This window comes from Natrix helvetica (genome assembly GCF_964273705.1).
Source record: "Natrix helvetica genome assembly, chromosome: 4".
NCBI classification, from domain to species: Eukaryota; Metazoa; Chordata; class Lepidosauria; order Squamata; family Natricidae; genus Natrix; species Natrix helvetica.
In genome coordinates, this window is record NC_138550.1 from 14,943,696 (window position 1) to 14,968,089 (window position 24,394).

The 24,394-nt window shown below is 41.7% G+C and overlaps 1 protein-coding gene across 2 annotated transcripts in view; it reads left to right on the forward strand.

Moving 5' to 3' along the window:
* Positions 1–24,394, forward strand: part of ARHGAP42 (Rho GTPase activating protein 42) — a 177,918-nt gene that overhangs the window by 89,125 nt on the left and 64,399 nt on the right. For both annotated transcript variants that reach the window (XM_081951231.1, XM_081951232.1), the window contains exons 5-6: positions 18,049–18,150; positions 23,098–23,208. In XM_081951231.1, coding sequence (XP_081807357.1) covers positions 18,049–18,150; positions 23,098–23,208 — 213 coding nt within the window. The remainder of the gene's footprint in view (positions 1–18,048; positions 18,151–23,097; positions 23,209–24,394) is intronic.

Consider the following 24,394-nt stretch of genomic DNA (forward strand, 5'->3'; position numbering starts at 1 on the left):
GATTTCCTGTCTTGAAATTGCCAAAGATTGAAATACAGAATAGAGCTAGAAGGGACCTTGGAGGTCTTCTAGTCCAACCCCCTATTCAAGCAGGAGACCCTATAACCGTGATGGTGAACCTATGGCACGCGTGCCACAAGTGGCACGCGGAGCCATTTGTCAGGGCACGCGAGGCGCTGCGCTGGCCAGTTGAGTTCACCTTTTTAAAAGCTATTTTTCGCCTTCCCCAGGCTCCAGAGGCTTTATAGGAGCCTGGGGAGGGCGAAAGGAGCCTCCCCCGCCCCCCCGGAGGCTTCAGGGACCGTCCCTGAAGCCTTCGGAACGCTTAAAACCACCCTCCGAGCAAACTGGAAGTGACTTCCGGGTTGCTCGGAGGGTGGTTTTAAGTGCTCTGAAGGCTTCAGGGACCGTCCGAGGCTTCCCTGATGCTTTTGGAGCGCTTAAAACGACCCTCCGAGCAACCCGGAAGTCACTTCCGGTTTGCTCAGAGGGTGGTTTTAAGCACTCCGAAGGCTTCAGGGACTGTCCGGAGGCTTCCCTGGTGCCTTTGGAGTGCTTAAAACGACCCTCCGAGCAACCCGGAAGTCACTTCCGGTTTGCTCGGAGGGTGGTTTTAAGCGCTCCGAAGGCTTCAGGGAAGCCTCCGGACAGTCCCTGAAGCCTCCGGAGGGCCTCCGGGGGGTTGGGGGAGACTCTTTTCGCTCTCCCCAGGCTCCTATAAAGCCCCTGGACCCTGGGGAGGGCAAAAAAAATGTAAAAAGGGGGGGTCGTGCGTTGTGCGCGCATGCGCACTGGGGGGTTGCGCGTTGTGCGTACATGCGCACTGGGGGTCGCGCATTGCATTATGGGTGCGGCACACCCGCACTCGACCCCCCTGCGCTCCCCCCACTTGTGGCACGCGAGCCAAAAAAGGTTCACCATCACTGCCCTATAACATTTCAGGCGAGTGGCTGTCCAGTCTCTTTTTAAAAACCTATTTTTATGGGGGTAATCTTCCACTTGCAACCAAAATTGAATCTCAATTTTTTGTCGTTAAGCAGGATGGTTTAGCAAGTTTTGACCTATTTTATGACCTTTCCTTCCACAGTTGTTAAGTGAAACACTGCAGTTGTCCAGTTAGTAACACAATTATAAAGTGAATCTGACTCCCCATTCACTTTGCTTATCAGAAGGTCATAAAAGGAGATCCCATGATCCCATGTCATAAATACATGCCAGTTGCCAAGTGTCTGGATATTGATCATGTGACTAAGGGGATGTTGCAACGGTCGTTAAGTGTGAGAAACAGTCATAAGTCCTATTTTTTTTAGTGCCCTTGTAACTATGAACGGTCCTTTAATGAATGCTTGTAAGTATCTGTATTCCAGTTTTCAGATCTTTCATCTTTTGCTCATTCTGGCTGGAAACTCTAATTCAAAATATGTGAAGAATATGGTACCATGCTTCCCCCCAAAATAAGACAGGGTCTTATTTTCTTTTGACCCCAGAAATAAGCGCTTGGCCTTATTTTCAGGAAGATCTTATTATTTTTGAGGTGCAGGCGGTGGCAAGTGTGGTCACCTCATGGCTGCTGCTGTGTTGCAATATTTCCGGGAGGGCTTATTTGAGCGCATGCGTTCAAAAGCCGAATTGGGCTTATTATCTGGGGAGGTCTTATTTTCAGGAAAACAGGGTATATGATACATTTTTGTTAATGCCATTGAATCTCTTGCCTTCCCCTACCGTTAGCAAATCCCAATATGCATTGGGTAGCCTGGCAATCAAATTTCAATATGCATTGGGTAGCCTGGCAATCAAATTTATCTAAGCTAGAAAGTATGGGTGGGTGGGTGGGAGAATGACCTCTATCTTTTATATTCCCCAACTGTAAGGCGGGGAGGGGGGAGTAGAGTGAGCTAACTGGGAAAGGATTCCAGGCATGAAGGCACTTTCCTTATTTGGTCAATGTGGTTAGCTGGAACCCAGCTGGTAATGTTGAAATCATGGATTACTGTGTTGTCTGCTTTTAGGGCCCAGCTCCCTCTTGGTTCTGTCTTATCCATTCTGAATAGTATTTAGCAATATTTGTTCAAGTGCTGCCTGGCCTCTTTGCAACAATCTGCATCACATCAAAGAAGATGGAGGAGCAAATTCTTGATGTTTTTAAGAAATTAATGAAGACTTCTTTGCTCGCCACCTCCCCTCTTCCGCCCAGCACTGCATTCCTTCTGCTTTTGCTATTCCTTTTGGCACAGAAAGAAACGGATCTGTTTGTTGTTCTGTTGATTTGGCTCCGTATCTCTATCTTGAATTATCACAACCTCACATTTCCACGGCATTTCAGAATCTCCCAGACCTTCAAGCTATAGGATCTTGTTGCAATTCCTGAAACATCCCTATATACGTACATAATGCCATATAGTACCTGCCTATCACATTACTTAGCTTGCTGTTGCATTCTTATGGTTCGTCACACAGTCAGTCAGATGGTCAAACTGGATTTGGCATTTTTATAACTATCGAGTCCTTCTCAAGGACCTTTGATGGGCAGATATGGATGTTGGATGGTGTTACAGATATTGTCGCAGGATGGAAGTGGTTCCAAGTAAAACCGCCATTTGCAATTGACTGATGGTGAATTTGTCAATACCGATGGTGATCACGTGGTGCTCCAGTTATTTTGGGCTTGCACCAAAAGCACCTATTACTATTGGTAGTATCTGAACTTTCTTTTGCTACAGTTGTTCTATTAATGTTTGTGGGTCTTTATATTTTGTTGTTTTCTCCAGTTCTTTCTCTTTTATTCTGCTATCTCTGGGTACTTCCATGTCCACAATCCATATTCTTTTGTCTTTCTTATCAACTATTGTTGTTGTTATCATGGTTGGTCACACAGTTAGCCAGATGTTTGGATTGCATTGGTATTTTTGTCCTCCAATCAAGTCTTTCCCAAGGACCTGTGTGATAGATAGATGTTTATGTTTGGTGGTGTTGCAGGTATCATGGCAGGATGTAAACTGTTCCCATTAAAGCTGTCTTTTGCAATTGACTGATGGTAAATTTGTCAATGACAATGGTGTTTAAGTATGTTTAGATGTTTAGACTGCATTTGGCATTTTTGTCCACTTATCTAATCCTGTGATTATTATTATTTCCTGTTCACCCTTCTCCTATGATACAGTTTTGAGAAACAATTATGCTGTTACAGTCTTTGGAGAGCAATAATTAAAAGAAATTGCCAGAACAGGGGCAAAGCAATTTGTACAGCTGGGAGAACTCTTTTGGTCTTTAATTCACTCTCCTATTTGATATAGAAATTCAGAGATAGGAGAAGAATGATTTGCAGTGATTCTGTGCCAACCGCAGAAGAAAGGACTTTTCTTCTTATGTAGCTAGCAGAGAATTTCTGGCTCACAGACCTGCCTGTAAAGAATAAAGCAATTTTGCCAAATTATTTTGAGTAGCAGATACTTAAGTCTCAAGGCAAACAACTGAAGCTTTCTTTTCCTGTTCTGTTCCTTCAACATGGTGTCTTTTTAAATCAGGAGACTGAGGGAAAGAGATTGTCTGTATTATTATTATTATTATTATTATTATTATTATTATTATTATTATTATTATCATCATCATCATCATCATCATCATCATCATCATCATCATCTTTGGTGAGATTCACAGCCTTCGGGGCTGGTTGGTAGCTCAACAGCTCGAGTCCTAACCAAGGACCTAGGAACTGTTAAGGTGACATTGAAGGATATAAGCTGTTCCAGGTAGGGTGGTTTTTTGTAGAATCAAATTATTATTGTTGTTGTTGTTATTGTTGTTATTATTATTATACTGTAAGTCACTCTTAAGAGCTTTCCAGACTGAAGAGCAATATACATGCTTTAAATAATTAAGTAAGTTTCAGCCTGGTATGGTAGAATACAAATTGTTTGACAGTTAAAATAATACAACTTTTTTAAAAATAAAAAAGTGTTCTGATGAAAGAATGCAGTGAAGAAAATTGATTTCTATATTCCCACTGCAAGCAGGTTCACAATGTACCCAAAAAAATTGACATCGAAGAAGTTGGAGACTAAACTAGCAGTTCCTCATCAGAAAATGAGATAATTGAATGAGAATTCCAACTCAGGGACTGGATGCTTAAGACAAATGCTTAAAGGAGCATTTGGAGAGGGACAGGCAAAGCTTGAAGGCAGGGTCAAGAGAGTAATCAGTCTAGAGTCATTACATTCCCATAAACAGTCCATGTCTAATACCTTGAATTCTGTTGACTCTTATCTAGCACCCATTTAGAGCTGACCATTAGGTGATTCGATTCTTGTGTATAGACATGAGCAATAAATCAGCTTAACTGGAGCTTCATGTGTGGTCCTGATTCTTTGGGCTTGACAAGGATAATGTTATTGAAGGGGTGCTGTTGAAGATTATGGGACATTAAACACTCCCAGTTTATGTCTGTGTACCTTCAAAATGCTGGTTGTCACCTTTAAAGCCTTCTATGGCACAGACCAGATTTTTGGTGGGACTACCTTCTCCCTGAGGATATTGGCTCATTTGCACTAGATTGGATACAGCGGACCTACTCCAGGCCCCTACCCTTAAATCCCACCTAGGAACTATGCTTTTCCTGGAGCTGCCCCTGCCCTGTGAAAGACCCTTCTTCCCCTTAAGATCCACCCTCTTATCTTTCCAGATACCACTAGACTACATCACTGCTTTAGAAGAGTGAGGAAAATCCTCAGGGATGACCTTCTTTATTCTACTACCATCTGGAGGGAGATATAAAAGCATAGGCAGCAGCACAAACAGGCTGAAGAACAGTTTTTATCTGTGGGCTGTCAGACTCCTGAATGAAAAAATAACTCTACAACAACATAGTACGATTGACTTGCAGGGCCAGAGCCATGTGCAATAAGTTCGCAAGATGCTGGGTGCTTGGACTGGATGTTTATTAATGGGATTCACTGGGCTAGGAATTTTTTGTCTTTCACTGTGAGTTGTATTGTATTGGTGGTGGGGGGGGGGGCGCACGAAAGGAGGCTCAGCCAATCTCATTGTACAAACGTTGTACTCTGACAATAAAGGTTTGAATTGAATTGAAAACTATGAACAGCTGGCTTTCCCCACAAGTGCTAGGACAGTGGGATTGGAATCTTAAGGATTTTGGAGATGAAAGGGTATAGTTATGGATTGGGGGCCAGTTTTTTCTTGGTTTCTTCTTCTTCTTTTGGAATTCTTTTTATTGCTTCTGTTTTATTACTGTAGCTAGCTATAAGGGATGCAGTGGCTAAGATGCTTGTTGACCTGAGAGGTTGGCAGTTCAGTGGTTTGAATCCCTAGCGCCGCATAATGGAGTGAGCTCCCGTCACTTCTCCCAGCTTCTGCCAACCTAGCAGTTTGAAACCAACCAAAAAAGGCAAGTAGAAAAATAGGAACCACCTTTGATGGGAAGGTAACAGCGTTCCTTGCACCTTCGGCGTTTAGTTATGCCAGTCACATGACCACGGAGACGTCTTCGGACAGCGCTGGCTCTTCGGCTTTGAAACGGAGATGACCACCGCCCCCTAGAGTCTGGAATGACTAGCACATATATACAAGGGGAACCTTTACCTTTTAGCTATCCCGAGTAGTGTACTGCAAGGTGGGAAGCTGTATAAATCTAATAAATAATAAAAATTACTAGCTATGATGGATATATTATGTCTTATAACATCTTACATATCTTCTAAAAGAAACGGAGTTCTAATGCCAGTCGCTGAAAAATATGAGAAGGGTGTTCTTTTCCTTGTTGCGTGATTTTGATCTTGATTTTTTTTCATTGTCCACTGTCTCTTAATCATCTTCCATAGAGGGCCTTTCTGTTGTTGTGTCCCAAATATGGACGTTATAGCAGTGACTATGCATAAAACAATAATGTTATATCAGAAGCTCACAGTACTTGCTTAGACTACTTAAGGGCTGCGCAGCCTTGATTAACCTTCGGATTTATTCATTTATCTTCCTTCCTTGTTTTCCCCATTTCTATAAACAGGAAAACATTTGTATACAATCTTTGATGATGAGCATGAGATTGTTTTCCTATAGAAAGTTTCTGGCTCAAAACTACAGGGAGAGTTACGCTGTGATGTCACCTGATAGCTACAAGGAATATTTAAATATTTATATTTGGCAGATACTGTATTAAATAGATGGGTGTTTTTTTGGGGGGGGGGGTTCAATTCTCTCTCTACCCCAGAGAACCTTAGCAAAGAGGAGTATAAATCTGCAAACACTTTATGAGATAAGTAATATTTTCCACTGTTTGTGACTTCAGCCTCTTTGATTTAAGGTCACTTAAAAAGCAAACAAAATGATCAAGGGAAGGAGATACTTCTCTTTGAAAAGCTAAACATTTGCTGTTGGAGGGTTTATATAAAGGAGATGACATAATTTTTTGTAAGGAAAATGTGTAGAACAGTGATGGAGAATTCACTTCCTTCTCTTATAATAACTAGATGGCTTGACATGCTGTGAAATTGTTTGGAAAGAGATTTAAGCCTTAAAAATAAGTATTTTTATACAGTAAATAATTAAGATGGAATTAGCTCCCTCAGAAAATGTTGGTGGATCGAATCTACTTTAAATTACTCTTTTCCAATCCAGAAATGTGTTGGGACTATAAATCGCAGAATCTCCCAAGATATTTGAGAATATAAATTAAATGAAACAAAAAATTTTTAAATTACCTTGTATTGTGAGAAGGAAGCACTCACTGGAGAAGAGCCTAATGCTGGGAAAGATTGAGGGCAAAAGGAGAAAGAGACGACAGAGAATGAGGTGGCTGGATGGAGTCACTGAAGCAGCAGCCATGAGCTTAAATGGACTCCAGAGGATGGTAGAGGACAGGAAGGCCTGGAATGTTCAAATCATTACATTTATTTTTTAAAGACTGCTTTATTATTATTCTAGACAACTTAACAAAATGAAGAAGCTTTTTAAAATAAATGCTTGATCCGAAGAGGCCCCCGTGCTATTGTTTTAAAAAGTGCTATTCTTTTAAATAGCAGAGAATAACTATACTTCCAGAAAGCACATCAATTTTAACAGCATCTGTACAAGTATAGTCTGAAATATAACACTACAAACAGTGTATATTGTCTGTACTGTTTGTTGCAAGGAGGCAAATTGCTGAGAGGCAGATATTTTTCCCTTGTTTTCTTCCCAAAAATCTAGGTGCGTCTTATACTTCGGAGTGTCTTATACGCCGAAAAATACAGTAGATTCCTTACCCTACTCCAACATTAAGCTCTTTTGCTATCCCCAGAGAACCAAAACAAGTCATCTTCCACTACCAATACTCTCCAATCACGTAATTCGACTTGGATTTAGAGCCATGGTGGCACAGTGGTTAGAATGCAGTACTGCAGGCTACTTCTGCCGGCTTCCAGCAGTTTGGCAGTTCAATTCTGACCAGCTCAAGGTTGACTCAGCCTTCCATTCTTCCGAGGCCGGTAAAATGAGGATCCAGATTGTTGGGGGCAAATAGGCTGACTCTGTAAACTGGTTAGAGAGGGCTATAAAGCACTGTGAAGTGGTACATAAGTCTAAGTGCTATTGCCATTTAAGATCACTGTAGGAACTTGAGAGTCTGTAATACTTCCTTCTTCTCCTGAGATAAGCAAACAATCTTTCATCAGTAACATGTTTTGCAAGTTAGATCCCTATACACACACACACAAAAGTTTCCCCATTAGTGATACCTTTTTACGATGGTGGCCTGCCTCATTTTTGTCCAGGCAAGCAGCAGTGCAAGTATTACACCCACAACTTCCTATTGTGTGGATGACTCAGGGGTTGAGCACATGTTTAGAGTGAAGATCACTGTTTCAATCCCTGATGACTACAGTTGACAAGAAGATAAGAAAAAAAATAAGCTGCTGCTAATCAGAGTAGACAGTTAAATAAATCTAATGGCTAAGCTGCCTGGATTTTTATAAGTTTCCTATGCTCTTATTTCCATTTGGAATGCCTGTCTTCTCTGTTATGTCATTAGTAAGTAGATATATTGGACCAACAGGAGCGCGGTGGCTCAGTGGCTAAGATGCCAAGTTTGTTGATGGAACGGTCAGCAGTTCGAATTTCTAGCACCGCATAATGGAGTGAGCCCCCGTTACTTGTCCCAGCTTCTGCCAACCTAGCAGGTCGAAAGCATGTAAAAATGCAAGTAGAAAAATAGGGCCCACTTTTGGTGGGAAGGTAACAGTGTTATGTGCGCCTTCGGCGTTTAGTCATGCCGGCCACATGACCACGGAGATGTCTTTGGATAGCGCTGGCTCTTCGGGTTTGAATGGAGAAGAGCACGGCCCCCTAGAGTCGGGAACGACTAGCACATACCTTTACCTATATTGGACCAATTATCTTCCATATTCCATTGGGAAGAGTTGTTAAAATATCACTGATCATTGCAAAATTTAAAGAGCTAGTGATCCTCCTAAAAACAAAACCAGCTTTTTGAGATACCTGTGGATATTTTTTTCTACTTTTCCATGAATACGAAGAGTTATTTCCTTAATGTATAGAGTAATGTATAAATATGCTAAAAATGAAATTGAAATTTTAAGGTACATATATAAAACATATGTTCTTTCTTACAGGGAAAATTGATATTGTTATCACAAAGTTTGAGGGTCATTGGTGGTCCTTGGTGGTCTCTCAGCTTTCTTGCTTTCTTGCAGACCTTCCCAAACTAAGTAACACCATCCGTGCTAGTAAGAAGTGCTGTTTGATGTCAGTTTATATTCTAGTGTGGGAGTGTCCAACTCAAGGCCCGTGGGCCGTATCTGGCCCGCGGGATGCTTAGATCTGGCCCATGAGGTTGCCCTGGAAACAGCAAAGGACTGGCCCGTGGTTCCTCTGCCAGCGAAAAGGGCACTCGGGGTGTGGGGGAGAGAGCTTTCGCTGGCAGAGGGCTAGCAAAACAAGCTAAAAGCAGAACAAAACAAAGCAGAAATGTTTCCCCTTTTGAGCATCCAAGAAGAAACAGGAAAGGAGAAAGGGAAAGAGGAAAGACAAAGGAAAAAGAAGGAAAGATGAGAAGGGAGCAAGAAAGGAAAAAGAAGGAAAGAGGGGAAGGAAGAAGAAAGGAGAATGAAGAGGGAAGGAAAAGGAAGGAAGGAGACAATGCATCCCCCAGCCCCGCCTGGGTCACCACAGGTGCCCCCAACACGAATAACATCGAGCTGGCCACGCCCACCCCGACCTCCAAGTCAAGCACATCCCTAATGCAGCCCTCAATGAAATCGAGTTTGACACCCCTGTTCTACTGGCTTGCCTATCAGTGTTGGTGGGGAGTGGTCTTAGAAATTCTTCAGTTGGGTTGTTTGCTGTTGGCTTCTTTGGCAACTTCTTGATTGGGGGTATTGTTACTTGATTGTTGGTCTTTTTCGCATAGTCTATAGCAGGGGTGTCCAAACTTGGGAACTTTAAGACTTGTGGACTTCAACTCCCAGAATTCCCCAGCCAGCTGGCTGGGGAATTCTGGGAGTTGAAGTCCACAAGTCTTAAAGTTCCCAAGTTTGGACACCCCTGGTCTATAGATATGCACATCCAAACAGAAACCCAAACACAAGAAACAGCTTCTTTTAATTAGGTATAGGTTTCCATTTGTATTATTTTAAGAGACTAAGAAGGAAATTGCACAACAATGAATTCACTACACCAAGGTACAAACGGGTCCCAAATGCGAAAAAGTTAGCAGTTAATTTTGACAGGCAAGAACAAATGCTTATAATGGATGAAAAATTGCTTTTTGTTTCCCAGTTTTATTGGGAGTAGGGTTTTCTTTTCTTTTTGTGCTGTTTTGAAAAAAAAAAAGTTTAAAGGATTAAGGTGGAAGGAATGCTAGTATTCCAGAGCGACATCCAATATTACTAGTTTATTGACCATAAACTAAAAGTAATTGCTTTCTTGTGGGGGGGGGGGGGCAGGTAAGAGGAGATTTCTTGGCATAATTGAAAATGCTCTGATTTCCCGCAAAAGAAATCCCCTTTGCTGCTAGAAAATATGGCCCTTTGCGTCTTTCCCCCCTCCCACCTTTATTGTGATTTTCTTTGAATCTTAAGAGGTTGCAATGGGGGCTTCCATGAAAAAAATAAACATGTATTTTTATTGGCAGTTAAAGATGGGCATTTTGTTCTTGCTGACCCATAAATTTGAAAGTTACTGATTTTGTTTTAGAAGTGTTCTGGGAATATTTGTCAAGCAGTTTTTATTTTCGAAGCTGAAAAAGACTGGCTTGCTCATATTTTTATTGAGAAATCCTCAACAGCGAGATTGTCGTCTCAATAAAAATGAAGATATAAATTCAGCTTAAACTTGTGTGACGAATGGCTTGGACATCTACCAAGGCTCCTCTAAGTAATTTTCTTCTGCCTTTGGAATAAAAAAAATATATGCCAGCATGTGGTAAGAATAGAGACAATTAAAAAAGCTCTATTACTTGCTTTCCAGTAAACGGACCTCATAGGTCACTGGATGATCTGGCAACAGGAAATCATAGTTAAGGTTTTTGTGTGGGTTTTTTTTTCAAAATAGCCGGTTTCCAAACATTGAATCTTAAGGAAGGTGAACTATTGCCCCTATTGTAACAGACTATCTTTTGTTTCCCCTTTAGGAGGAAGGGTGGAATTTTAATTGACTGCTGGTCCTGTGTGTAGGTAGCTTTGGAAAATGTTTACAGTTTATCAAAGCACATTAATGACATAACCATTTGGTGCAGGAATTTATCTTGCAGTTTCCACAAAGAGCAAAAGATAATGGTGAAAATGACCTATTGGGGAAAAAAAGCAAAACCCACAGAAGAGTTTGCCCGACTCTTTGGGGTTCTCCAGAATACTTCATCCACTGTGGGGTGCCACAAAGAAGAAGAGGTGCCAAGAAAGATAGAATGTCATCCCCCCAAAAAAAATTAGGGCAGAGGTAGCTCATTCATGGCACCTCTTGTTCTTTGTAGCACCCCACAGTGGATAAAGAATTTTGGAGAACCCCAAAGAGTGGGACAGTTTGTTGGATCCAACCAGTGGTGCGTTTCTATTTTTTTTACTATCGGTTCGTTCATGCGTGCAGGCATGACGCTTCTGTGCATACGCAGAGATGTCCGGGCGGGTGGGCAGAGCCCAAGGGTGGGTTCCTGCCAGTTCTAACCTCTTCTATAGAAGAGGTTCCACAAATCTACAGTGCCGTTTAGAACCGGTTCCAGCTCCCTCACCCTCTCCGTCCGCACATCATCAAGATGAAGAGAGAGAGTAGGAATTCTGGGAACTGAAGTCCACAAGTCTTAAAGCTGTCAAGTTTGAACACCCCTGGGGGTTTTTTTCTAAAGGGTTAGGGGTACAAGGGTCTTGTAACTTGACAGCTTTAAGACTTGCTCACTTCAAATGCCAGAGTTTCTGAGCCAACATTTTGGTTGCTAAGCAAGAGCGTTGTTAAGTGAGTTTCACCACATTTTACAAGTTGGCCATGCCCACCCAGTCACATGGCTGGCAAGCCACTCCCACCCAGTCACATGGCTGGAAAGCCACTCCCACCGGTCACATGGCTGGCAAGCCACTCCCACCCGGTCACGTGGCTGGCAAGCCACTCCCACCCAGTCACGTGGCTGGCAAGCCACTCCCACAAAGCAGGCCACACCTACAGAAGAGGTTCTAAAAAATTCTGAAACCCACCACTGGCGGAGCCCGATCCATGCTGAATCAGCAGAAACTCACCTCTGGATCCAGCGTATCTATTATGTGGGTTTTGCTTTTTCCCAATACATCATTTTCATCATTATCTGTTGCTCTTTGGGGAGTCTACAGAATAAATTCCTGCACCAAATGGTTAAGTCATTAATGATCTTTGTTTTATAATTTAATCTACAGCCGTTCTCGCAGACTGAATGCCTTTATTAGCAGCAAGTATAATTGGTGTCAGATTCCTCCTAGGTTCAGAAACCCACACCGCTATGCTTCCAAAACAAAAGCCATTAGTTCCCAATCTGTTTCTCATCACCAAACGAAATTCACAAGCTCCTGGTCCTGGAAACACAAAAAAAGTTAGTAAGCAAATCCAGAAAATACTTTTGGGTGTTACTTTGGCTAGTATATATGATATTATCTTGTAATTGGAAATAAAGTTTGGGAAAACTTCCTTCTTGCAGTTTCTCTCCTGATCCATAGAGAGCATCTGCTCATCCCTACTTCAGAACTTGTTAGTGTTTACATATTTTTGCATGCAGATCATGACTGAGATTTCAAGGCAGCAGTCCTGTGGCTTGTGGGACTTAATACAGAGAATTTATTTGTAAGAAACCCCAATAATCAGCAATTCATAGAGCTGTAAGCAAGTTAGTGATGAAGTTGTCATTATTTCTTCCCAATTTGACGTTCTACACATTATTTACTTATCTGCAGCAAATGTAATAATGTCCTTATTATCATAATTCAGTATAATTCAATATAGAACATGATGGATGTTAATCATTGAATTCATAGGTTACAAGATGGTAATAGTGCTTCTAGATCAGCAGTGTTAAACTGGTGGCCCGTGGGCCGGATACATCACGCACAGGTCACACCAGCTCCGTGAATGGGAAAATGTTGCAATACATCACATGACGCCACGAGTTTGACACCCATGATCTATATACCATAGATCTAAGTGTTGGTTTTCTTTCTCTTCAGTCAACCAAACTTGTACTGGTTCACTAAATTGTATAATAATACTATACAAATACTTTCTGTTGTGGGCCAGTTTGATATGGGTGTTAAAAGCCACAGGCTAGAAATTGGAACACAGTTGAACAACTTTGCCTAGTAGAGTGACGACCTTTTTGTCGCCGCATGCCAAAAAAGCATGCACTCATGGACGAAAGCGTGCATGCGTGCATGTATGACAACCTCTGTGTGCCTCGCCCCCTGTATATAGGCACGTGACCTCCTGCATCCCATTTTGGGCCTAGTAGGCCTCCCTGCAGCCTTCTGGAAGCAAAAACGGACCACGAGGGGGTCTCCCGCATACACCCCACGCATGTGCAGCAGAAACCCCAAAATCAGCTGGCCGGCAGGAGGCGTGCACACATGCATGGTGTAGCTGAGCTGGGGTGATGGCTTGCGTGTCCACAGAAAGGGCTCTGCGTGCCACCTGTGGCACACGTGTCATAGGTTCGCCATCACGGGCCTAGTGAATCTCAGCTCAAGGAAGAAAGAGGCAATGATGCAGGGTCAGGCAGTTACCCAAAAGTCAAGGCTGACTCAAAAGCACCACAAATGTGGCTTTCAGCTAATGTAATGTCCTTACTAAATTTCAAAGAAATGCATCTATGCCAGGGGTGTCAAACTTGCAGTGTCACGTGAAGTATCGCGATTTTTCCCCCTTTTGCTAAACTGGGTGTGGGCGTGGCCAACACATGACGCCTCTGCCCGCGGGCCGCAAATTTGACAGCCCTGATCTATGCCATTTTCATTCATAATTGCAGAGTTGCCACATATGGGCTCAGTCAATTGGATATTGTCGATATGCCTCCTCAGGGTGCCGTCGGCCAGACAGTGTCGGCTGGTGACCCCCAGGGGGAGAGCCTTCTCTGTGGGAGCACCTTCCCTCTGGAATGAGCTGCCCCCGGAGCTTCACATAATCCCCGACCTCCGATCCTTCCGACACGCCCTAAAAAGTTGGCTTTTCCAACAAGCCGGCCTGGCCTGTTAATTTTAACTCATTTTTTAAATGTATTGTTCTATAAATTCGATTTGTTTTTTGGGGATATATATTTAATTTCTTTTTAACTTTCGGGATGTGTGTTTTTTAATGTTGTACGCCGCCCTGAGTCCTTTGGGAGAAGGGCGGCATATAAATCCAATAAAAACAAAAGAAACAAACAAAAAACAAATGAGAATGGTGAAAACTCATGGCATTTGCAAGCAAGTAAATAGCTTGCCACACCAAACAAGGGCCTTTTATGAACAGAGCTACAGATTTTACACAACAGGGTAGCATCTTGTATTACAAATAATTGATTGAGTGAAATAATATGATTAATAGGACCCAGTACTGTAAGGAATTCATGGCTGAAGTTCTGCTTTCACTGGGAAATTCCCCATGCAGAGTTCAGGGTTTCAACAGTTGCATCATATCAATCGTTGAACAATACTATGATCTGTTTCACTGCACTGACTTAATTATGACCTGTTCTTATTTCTTGGGGTTTGTAGCAAATATGTTGGCAAACTGGACAATTAAAGAGAGTCATTTTTTTTCTGTTCTCCTACTTAGACTCCCATACTTATATTCTCCTACCAGGTAGCTGCTTCTTCCTTATAAGTTAATTTTGGTTTTTAGTAGATGACAACATTCATTTTAACATGTTGAACAATTCAGACATGTTCCTTCCTCACAATAATCAAAGAACTTATTGTCTGCTGCCAGATTCTACTGGTTGAAATACTAATATTAATAGTCTATCTAAATCCATGATGGTGAACCTATAGCACGTGTGAAACAGGTGGCAGGCAGAGCCCTCTCTGCGGGCATGCAAGCCATCGCCCCAGCTCAGTTCCATCACGCATGTGCGCGTGTCTCCCACCAGCCAGCTGCTTTTTGGATCTTCGCCGCACATGCACAGGGGTTGGGGCACATGCAGGAGATCTGAGCGCATGCATGGGGGGTGGGGCGCACACAGGGGTCTCACACACACGCATGTGGGGTGGGATGCGTGAGGGTGGGACACGGGGGGTCACACACATGCACGGGGCAGGGCGGGAGTTTTCACATACACAGGGACAAGGCACACGGGGGATCACCTGCGCATTGCATTATGGGCGCACACACAAGCTTTCACAAACGCATGCGCTTTTGCTACTCTGCGGCAAAAAGGTTAGCTATCACTGATCTAAGTTGTCTACACTATTGAGTGATTAGGAGGAATATTCTGGATTTTGATACATGAATCTTTCCTACCTTTATTATGAGACACACAGCCTGAGTTCGTCTACGCACAAAATGTATGTTGTTTGCTCCTTATCTATCCTTTGCATTGACCTGATCTTTGAATGGCCTATAGAAATTTTGGGCAAAAGATGTTCAGATGATATAAGTGCTATTTTAGATGTATAGATTTGGCAGTAGACACAGGAGCACCCCTGATCTTGACCCACAGCAATGATAGCAAAGATGGCACCAAATTCCTGCAGATAGATTGGTAATCACAATTATCTATGGGAAAAGATAGTTTATTGAACCCGGGTTGAGTTCCCACGACAGCAGCTCTTACTAAAGTAGAAGAGAGTGAACACATGGAGAACTGTAAGGGAGTGATGTGATTTGAGCAATTCACTCATCAACAATATTTCCAATTAATATAATTAGTCAGTACTCCCAACTTTCCAAGTAGAACTTCTGCTAAAGTCTCCACAGCACTTATTATGTAATAAACATTTGGAATTCTTTGCAAACAAAGGTCCAATTGTTCCTCTGGATTTCTTATATTAAACTGAAATTTCTGAAATTTTCAACAATTGTGCATTCTGTATTTATGCAGATGTGCTGTGCTAGTACGACCTCCCTTGCCTTGAATTCTCCTCTTCCAAAGTTATGTTTGTAAACTTAGTTTAAACTTCAGCAGCTGTGTGTGTTGCTTGGCTTCTGTATATTTTAACATACAGCTGGGCTACATGTGAAAATTGTTGACTCCACCTGAAAACAACTGGGAGGTAAAATGAGAAAACTTCCTGAAAGAGATAAACATTAAAAAAACGTGAGCTGTCAGCTCTTGAACCAGCTTGTTCTGTCTTGTGGAGCGTGTGAATGTCATGTGGAACCATAAAAGTGCTCATCTTATGCTTCCTGCCAACTCATACTGAAATTTATTTCCAGTTGTCCCTGGATATTTCTGGCAAAGGATAATCTCAGACAGTTAAAAATGGAACAGTAGGGATTTCTTACTAGTTGTTTGTCCCCCCACCCCCTTTTTCCCCTAAAAGTTGATGTGGGTACTCGGGAAAAAAAAATATGATCCACATTGCTCTGAGCCAGACCTGTCTGTCTGGACGTCGGCTGTGGTGCCAATGAGTCATCAAAGTTTTTTTTTTTCAAATCTGACCTAATGGTTTTTTCTGTTTGTAAAACTTTACCTGCTTAACTACTTGAGAGGGATCTGCTAGAAATCATCTTTATAGGCATATTTAGTATTATTCCATGGGACTAATATACCCTAACATGAGTAAAGCATCCAGCATGACTTGGACATGGAAAGACATGCTTTATCATTATGCATTCTCAATTATTCAACGCCACGTTGAATAATTTCAAGCCTGGAGAGTTATTCGGAATTATATTTTTCCCTTTTTTTTTTTTTTTTGGCTGCTGATAATTGCAGACAGCATGTGCAGATTGGCTTAGCATACATTGCCATCATCCCACGCAGTTATCCGGCATGTATGTAAATGCTCCTCGTTTGGGACTATCAGATCTTTGGGTCCACCAGATCCAAAACGGGCTTCTATTCTTTGCTGACATATAGAGAGAACCAATTATGAAAGTCCTGTAACAACCTCATCATATGATTGGCTGTGGAAGACTTCAGCTCTGAAGGAGAAGCAGACATTTCAGAGCATGCCAGGGTCTTTTATTTATTTATTTATTTCTTGGATTTCTAGACCGCCCCCTCTCCCAAGAAGGGACTCGGGGCGGTGTACAGTCAATGCAGATAAAAATATAATCATAAAACAATTAAATACATTTGGATGGAGGAGATAGGCTGTACAAGAAATAAATATATTCTAAAACCCTAAAAACATCCCCAATTAAAAACCCAAACCCAATTAAAATAAATCCCCGGGAGGTAAAACTAAGAAAGTGCCAGGCCAGCTGATTGAAATAGGTGAGTCTTTAACTTTTGACGGAAGGAGCGGAGGTCGGTGGTGGTTCGAATGTCGGGGGGGAGGTCATTCCAGAGGGTTGGGCCCATCACAGAGAAGGACCTACTCCTAGGTGTCGCCCGCTGACACTGCCTAGCGGACAGCACCAGGAGGAGTCCCTCCCTGTGTGAGCGAATAGGTCGCAGGGACGTGTGTGGTAGGATGCGATCTTGCAGATATCTAGGTCCTATGCCATGGAGCGCTTTAAAGATGGTGATCAATACCTTGAAACGCACCCGAAAGGCCACAGGTAGCCAGTGCAGCTCGCGCAGGAGCGGTGTTACGTGGGAGTAACGTGTACTCCCCATGATAACCCGCGCGGCTGCGTTCTGAACTAGCTGCAGTCTCCGGATGCGTCCCAAGGGAAGCCCCATGTAGAGGGCATTGCAGTAGTCCAGGCGAGACGTCACCAGCGCATGAGTGACCGTGCGCAGGGTCCATAAGTGGCACCTAGTGACAACTCTTTAAAGCGGCTGCATCCTTTCTCAATATCATACAACTGTCATGCACAAGTAAAGTGCAATCCTGGGGGAAAAAAACATTTGGTTTAAGGCAGGGGTGTCAAACTCAAGGCCCGAGAGCCAGATCCGGTCTGTGGGGCCATCCTAGAAACAGTGAAGAACTAATGCCTCTGACAGCAAAAATAGAGCTCTGTTTTCACTGGCAAAGGGTTGCAGGAGGCTGCGGCAGCTGAAAATGGAGTTCGAGAGCCTGTTTTCACTGGCAGAGCACTTGGGCTACCAGAGGCGCCCCTGACATGAGTGACATCGAGTTGGGCATACCCATCCCCACCCCCATAAGTCAAACATAACCCTGATGCAGCCCCCAATGAAATTGAGTTTGACACCCTTGGTTTAAGGAGTTAGGAACAAATCAGCAATTATATGTTCTGATGTAATCTTTTGTCTTTGACTCTAAAATCTGTTCATTATAGAAACAATGATTGAAGTGCTGTGAAGGACCCATTTTGCATTTAAACTCTTGAGTCTTCACAGCAATTGAGAGATCAGTGTTGATCTCTCATATTTAAGCCATCATTTCTAAGTTTGGGGGGGGTTAACTTTTTTTTTTACGTTATATCATAAGCATTTCTTTGACTTTCCAATTCATTTATTTTATAAGTGTCTTTCTTTTCCAGGAAGGAAAGAAGAAGTTTGACAAAGAAAGTGAAAAGTATTATTCCACCCTGGAGAAGCACTTAAATTTATCAGCTAAGAAAAAGGAGTCACACCTGCAAGATGTAAGTTTTCGCAACTGGGATTTTGTATTTTCAAATTTAAAAGGAGGAAAGCAAAAGATATAAAACATACTTGTTTTAGGCAGAGCAGAAATGAAAGCATTTTATTATGTAAATAAATATATGAGGTCAAAGTCAGGTGTGGGTTCCAGCTGGCACTACTGCCGGTTCGCTCGTGTGCATACTTTGTGCGTGCATGCGCAGTGCAGTTAAAAAACAAGATGGCGCCACCGACTGGGGAATCGGTTCAGAGGTGTGGCAGGCCTAGGCCGCTGCCAGTTCCAGCGATCCAGGCTGCCAAACCACTACTGGTTTGGCCACACTGGTCCGAACCAGTTGGAACTCACCACTGGTCAAAGTGATGTTGCTATCAAAGGAGAGTGTTTGCCTGTTTTAATAATTTAAATATGAGCCTAACTGTGTTTCTTTTATGACCAAGATATTTAAGCTCTGTTTTTCCTTCATGTTTCCTTCCTTCCTTCATAGCTGTTCAGCTATGTTTTTCCTTCATGTTTCCTTCCTTCCTTCATAGCTGTTAAGCTCTGTTTTTCCTTCATGTTTCCTTCCTTCATAGCTGTTAAGCTATGTTTTTCCTTCATGTTTCCTTCCTTCCTTCATAGCTGTTAAGCTCTGTTTTTCCTTCATGTTTCCTTCTTTCCTTCATAGCTGTTAAGCTCTGTTTTTCCTTCATGTTTCCTTCCTTCCTTCATAGATGTTATGTTTTTCCTTCATGTTTCCTTCCTTCCTTCATAGCTGTTAAGCTCTGTTTTTCCTTCATGTTTCCTTCCTTCATAGCTGTTAAGCTCTGTTTTTCCTTCATGTTTCCTTCCTTCATAGCTGTTAAGCTATGTTTTTCCTTCATGTTTCCTTCCTTCCTTCATAGCTGTTAAGCTCTGTTTTTCCTTCATGTTTCCTTCCTTCATAGCTGTTAAGCTCTGTTTTTCCTTCATGTTTCCTTCCTTCCTTCATAGCTGTTAAGCTCTGTTTTTCCTTCATGTTTCCTTCCTTCATAGCTGTTAAGCTCTGTTTTTCCTTCATGTTTCCTTCCTTCCTTCATAGCTGTTAAGCTATGTTTTTCCTTCATGTTTCCTTCCTTCCTTCATAGCTGTTAAGCTCTGTTTTTCCTTCATGTTTCCTTCTTTCCTTCATAGCTGTTAAGCTCTGTTTTTCCTTCATGTTTCCTTCCTTCCTTCATAGATGTTATGTTTTTCCTTCATGTTTCCTTCCTTCCTTCATAGCTGTTAAGCTCTGTTTTTCCTTCATGTTTCCTTCCTTCCTTCATAGCTGTTAAGCTCTGTTTTTCCTTCATGTTTCCTTCCTTCATAGCTGTTAAGCTCTGTTTTTCCTTCATGTTTCCTTCCTTCCTTCATAGCTGTTAAGCTCTGTTTTTCCTTCATGTTTCCTTCCTTCCTTCCTTCATAGCTGTTAAGCTCTGTTTTTCCTTCATGTTTCCTTCCTTCCTTCATAGCTGTTAAGCTCTGTTTTTCCTTCATGTTTCCTTCCTTCCTTCATAGCTGTTAAGCTCTGTTTTTCCTTCATGTTTCCTTCCTTCCTTCATAGATGTTATGTTTTTCCTTCATGTTTCCTTCCTTCCTTCATAGCTGTTAAGCTCTGTTTTTCCTTCATGTTTCCTTCCTTCCTTCATAGCTGTTAAGCTATGTTTTTCCTTCATGTTTCCTTTGACGAGAAGCTATTGAAGAAAGATTAATGAGTTTAAAAGAAGTAATATACAACTATTATTTGTCAGAGGAAAGTTAGATCACCTCATGCCACTTCAGTTAGGATTCAAAGACAGGCGTGCACTGTTTACATGCGTAGATTTGTCATAATTTTGAAACATAACATAATAACACAGTTGGAAGGGTCTTCTCAAACAATTTTTGTTTCAACAATTAAAGCATCAATTTTAATTATTTGAAACAAAAACTACTAATGGTTCACTGTGGAACATTGATGTCATTTTTAGTAATTATTCAGATTAGTAGCAGTGCTTGGTCTAGTATCTCTCTCATTTTTTTCCCAGCTGTTAACAACAGGAGAGTAGAACAGCAAGTAGAAAAATCACCAGATTACTCCTATTTCCTGTTATTCCCTGTCAGACTCTCAAGCTAAACATTTCATGGCCCACTGAGGATTCTAGAATGTTGCCCACAGTCGCACCCACTCATTCCAAAAGGGGGGAGGGGGAGTGTTGGGTAGAGTATGGCTATCAGAAATCTTTAACGTCTTCATTATTTTTGTTGGGCTTTGCAATTTTTTAACAATTTATTCCTCAAGAACATTATCATCCTCCACTCCCTATAACCACCCTTCAGTCTGGTTCATCAGGAATACATTTCCACCATCCATAGGGTGAAAGCCAACATTTATTCTAGTATGATCTATTCTAGCATGATGTCATCCAGTTGTTTTGCAAATATGCTTCACCCTCCCTGATCACTGGCTGTTCTGAGACTGGGAATCCAACATACAGGTAGTGCTTGACTTACAACAGTTTGTTTAGTGACACTTCAAAGTTACAAAGGCACTGAAAAAAGTGACTTACAACCATTTTTCGCACTTACAACCATTGGCCAGGTGGTCAAAATTCAGACACTTGACAAGTGACTCATATTTATGATGGTTGCAGTGGTCATGGGATCACCTTTTGTGACCTTCTTACTAGCAAAGGCAATGGGGAAGCCAGATTCACTTCACAACTGGGTTACTAACTTAACAACTATGGTGATTCAATTAAGAAATGCAGCAAGAAAGGTTGTAAAAGCTCAGTTAACAACTATCTCGCTTAACAACAGAAATTTGGGGCTCAATTGTGGTCATACGTCAAGGACTACCTCTACCTAGTAAATACCATAATGCCATAGAAAAGACTGGTTTATACCATGCTTTTGGTGCATCGAATCCCAAAATTGTTAATTTTTTGCTAAAGGGTTGGTTTTTTTGTGATTAAAGGAACTTTATCTCAATAGGCAGTTACCCAAAGTCAAAGGAAGTTCATTGCTTATAAATCCTCTGGATGTCTATTGAATGATCTTGTTGTTAGTTATGGTCATGTCCGACCCATCGCGATCCCATGGAGAGCATTCCTCTAGGCCTTCCTGCCCTCTACCGTCCTCTGGAGTCCATTTAAGCTCAAGCCTACTGCTTCGGTGACTCCATTCAGCCACCTCATTCTCTTCCGTCCCCTTTTTCTTTTGCCCTCCATCTTTCCTAGCATTAAGCTCTTCTCCAGTGCGTCCTTTCTTCTCATTAGGTGGCCAAAGTATTTAAATTTCCTCTTCAGGATCTGGCCTTCTAAAGAACAGTCAGGGTTGATCTCTTCTAGGACTGACCAGTTGGATCGCCTTGCAGTCCAAGGGGACTCGCAGGAGTCTTCTCCAGCACCAGAGTTCAAGGGCCTCAATTCTTTGGCACTCAGCCTTTCTTATGGTCCAACTTTCACAGGCATACATTTCATCTGGGAAAACCATAGCCTTGACTATACGCACTTTTGTTGGCAGGGTGATGTCTCTGCTGTTTAGCATGCTGTCTAGATTTGCCATAGCTTTCCTCCCCAGGAGCAAGTGTCTTTTAATTTATTGGCTGCAGTCCAGTGGTGGATTGCAGGCAGTACGCCCCTGTATGAGCGTACCGGTGCCTGCTGGGAGCACCGGGTACCGTTCCGGTATGGTGCTCCAGAGGCCCCACCCGCCCGTCCGAGCTCCTTACCTGTATTTGAGCTCTTCGGCGCTTTCGCACAGGTGGAAAAGCGTATGGCGCCTGTGCAACGCTCTGCTGAGCAGCTGGAACATCGCAGGAGGAAGGACACATGTGCGTGCTGTGCATGTGTGCGCATATGTTGCACTTGTGCATGTGGGGGACGTCGGGCCCCATTGCAGAGTACCAGTTGCAAAGGGATCCAGAACCCACCACTGCTGCAGTCCCCATCTTTAGCTATCTTGGAGCCCAGGAAAATAAAATTGATTCAATGGGATTTGTAGAAGTATCCATCTTTGGCTTGGGACCAGTAAAAATGCCCTATGTATTACTTACCTCTTTGAAATCGTTGCTTTATAAATATTGATTGTGCAATAAATGGTTTCTAGACTGTCATTTTATCTATATTTTATTGATTATCTATATTTCACTGCCTAAATTTTAGACATGGGTTGTAGAATTCATTTACTTTCATAAGGGGTCATGTATTTCTTTTTAACTTCTTTCTTTATTATCCTTTCTGTTATATTTCTGAATCTGACAATGATTTCCGATTGATCGTTATTTACATTTAATAGATGAGAGAGAGGGAGGGAGGGAGAGAGAGAGAGAAAGAGTAAGAGAGAGAGAAAAAATGATTACAAGATGAACTTCTACTGACTTTTAACTCAATCTAGATTTCTATAGTACTTTTTCTTGTTCTTTTCCATAAGAGGAATATATTTTGTCTAACAATTAATTTGAGTTTGATCTAACTGATTCCACTCTTTAACATAATCATTTATGTTCTGGATCGGAGAAAATACTAAATAAAACTAAGATACATCAGAAGCAACCCCTCCCAAAACTAAGAACTATTTATTGCTCTCAATTTTTTTTAAGAATAATTCTCAGACCAAATAATTCATCTTGTCTGGAACCAGGGGTGAGTTTTCTGTAGCAACGCAGTGATTCTGTCATTGAATTTCCTTCCACGGAAATATGAATCTCAGATGATTGTATATTTTGCAGTACATAGATTTTCATACTGATCTATCTATTCCTGTAGATTTTTTTTTATCTGAGCAAAAAACAATTTGCTTCTCCCAATCCAGTAGAATGCCTAACCAAGAGAATTTATCTTGGGTTTACTTTTTATAGGATATATTGAGTTAATATGGAGCTTTTGTTACAGAAGACTTTCCTGATGCAATTATAACAATACTAATAACATAAATTGTATATTTCTACAATCATTTTATGTTTGCATTTTAGGCAGATACCCAGATTGACAGAGAACATCAGAATTTTTATGAAGCATCATTAGAATACGTCTTCAAAATCCAAGAAGTTCAAGAGAGAAAGAAGTTTGAATTTGTTGAACCTGTAAGTTTTAATAATGCTATTTCCTATAAGCAACGTACCTCCAAATCAGGGGTGTCAAACTCACATTGTTACGGTGGCATCACATGATGTATTGGGACTTTTTCCCACTTCACTAAGCCAGGCATGGGCATGGCCAGCATGTGACACATCCTGCCCATGGGCCGGGAGTTTGACAGCCCTGCTCTAAATAGAGACCAAAATAGAAATAATTCATAGAATTGACTGACTGTGCTATTTTCCATCGCATCCATTCAAACATCCTATCTTCAAAATATTTTCATATTTATTTATCTCACAGTAAACCTCGGTTTATTAATTCTGGAATCTCTGTAAACTGTGCAGATGAGATTGGATTGGTCTCTCCTGCCAGCAGATTGGCTTCCATAGGAAGAGGAGTGATTTTCTACATAGAAGCGGTCTCCATGTAGAAAATCACTTCCTCTTCCTACATGGAAACCGCTTAAGAACTTTTGACTTGAGGTGGAAAAAAAATGAAACTTTGATTTTGGGTTTTACTAATTTGATTCATTTGTTATTATAGAAATGGCTAGTTTATATTATTATGGAAAAGTAAAAATTGAGGTTCGATGTTAATGCTTGATTCTACTGCAATACAGAGAGAGTCGGAAGTCAATGCTTTTCCACCCCTTTCTCCCTGCCTTCCTCCCTTTTCTTTCCCTTTTTTCTCCCCACTGTGTCTTACTATTTGTATTTTATTCTATAATTTAATGAAACATTTTTTTAAAAAATGAAGAGGAGTGATTTCCCTCCATCGGGCACTTTCCCCTCCCCCCATGTCTTAAAAAATCAGAAATGGAAAATCAAGAGAGGAGAAGAGTGTCCTGTTGTGTAAGGATCATTTTGAGCAAGCGGAAATCTTGTCATATTAGATTGTATTGTGCTCCTTATTTGCTTTTTTTATTCTTAACATTCTGTCTTTCATGATACAGGGTTCTTTGGCAGAAAAATGACAGGCATCATTACGAATTTGGTTTGTTTTGTTTTAATACCAAGCCATGTTTAATGCCAAGCACAGTGCAAGTTTATTTTAAATTTAAATTAAAATTAAACTGTCTAATCACGAAACTTTGTGGGTTTTTCCCCCCCAATCTATAGTTCAGGGGTATCAAACTTAAGGCCCAAGGGCTGGGGCTGGCCTGTGGGATAAGCAGATCAGGCCTGCACG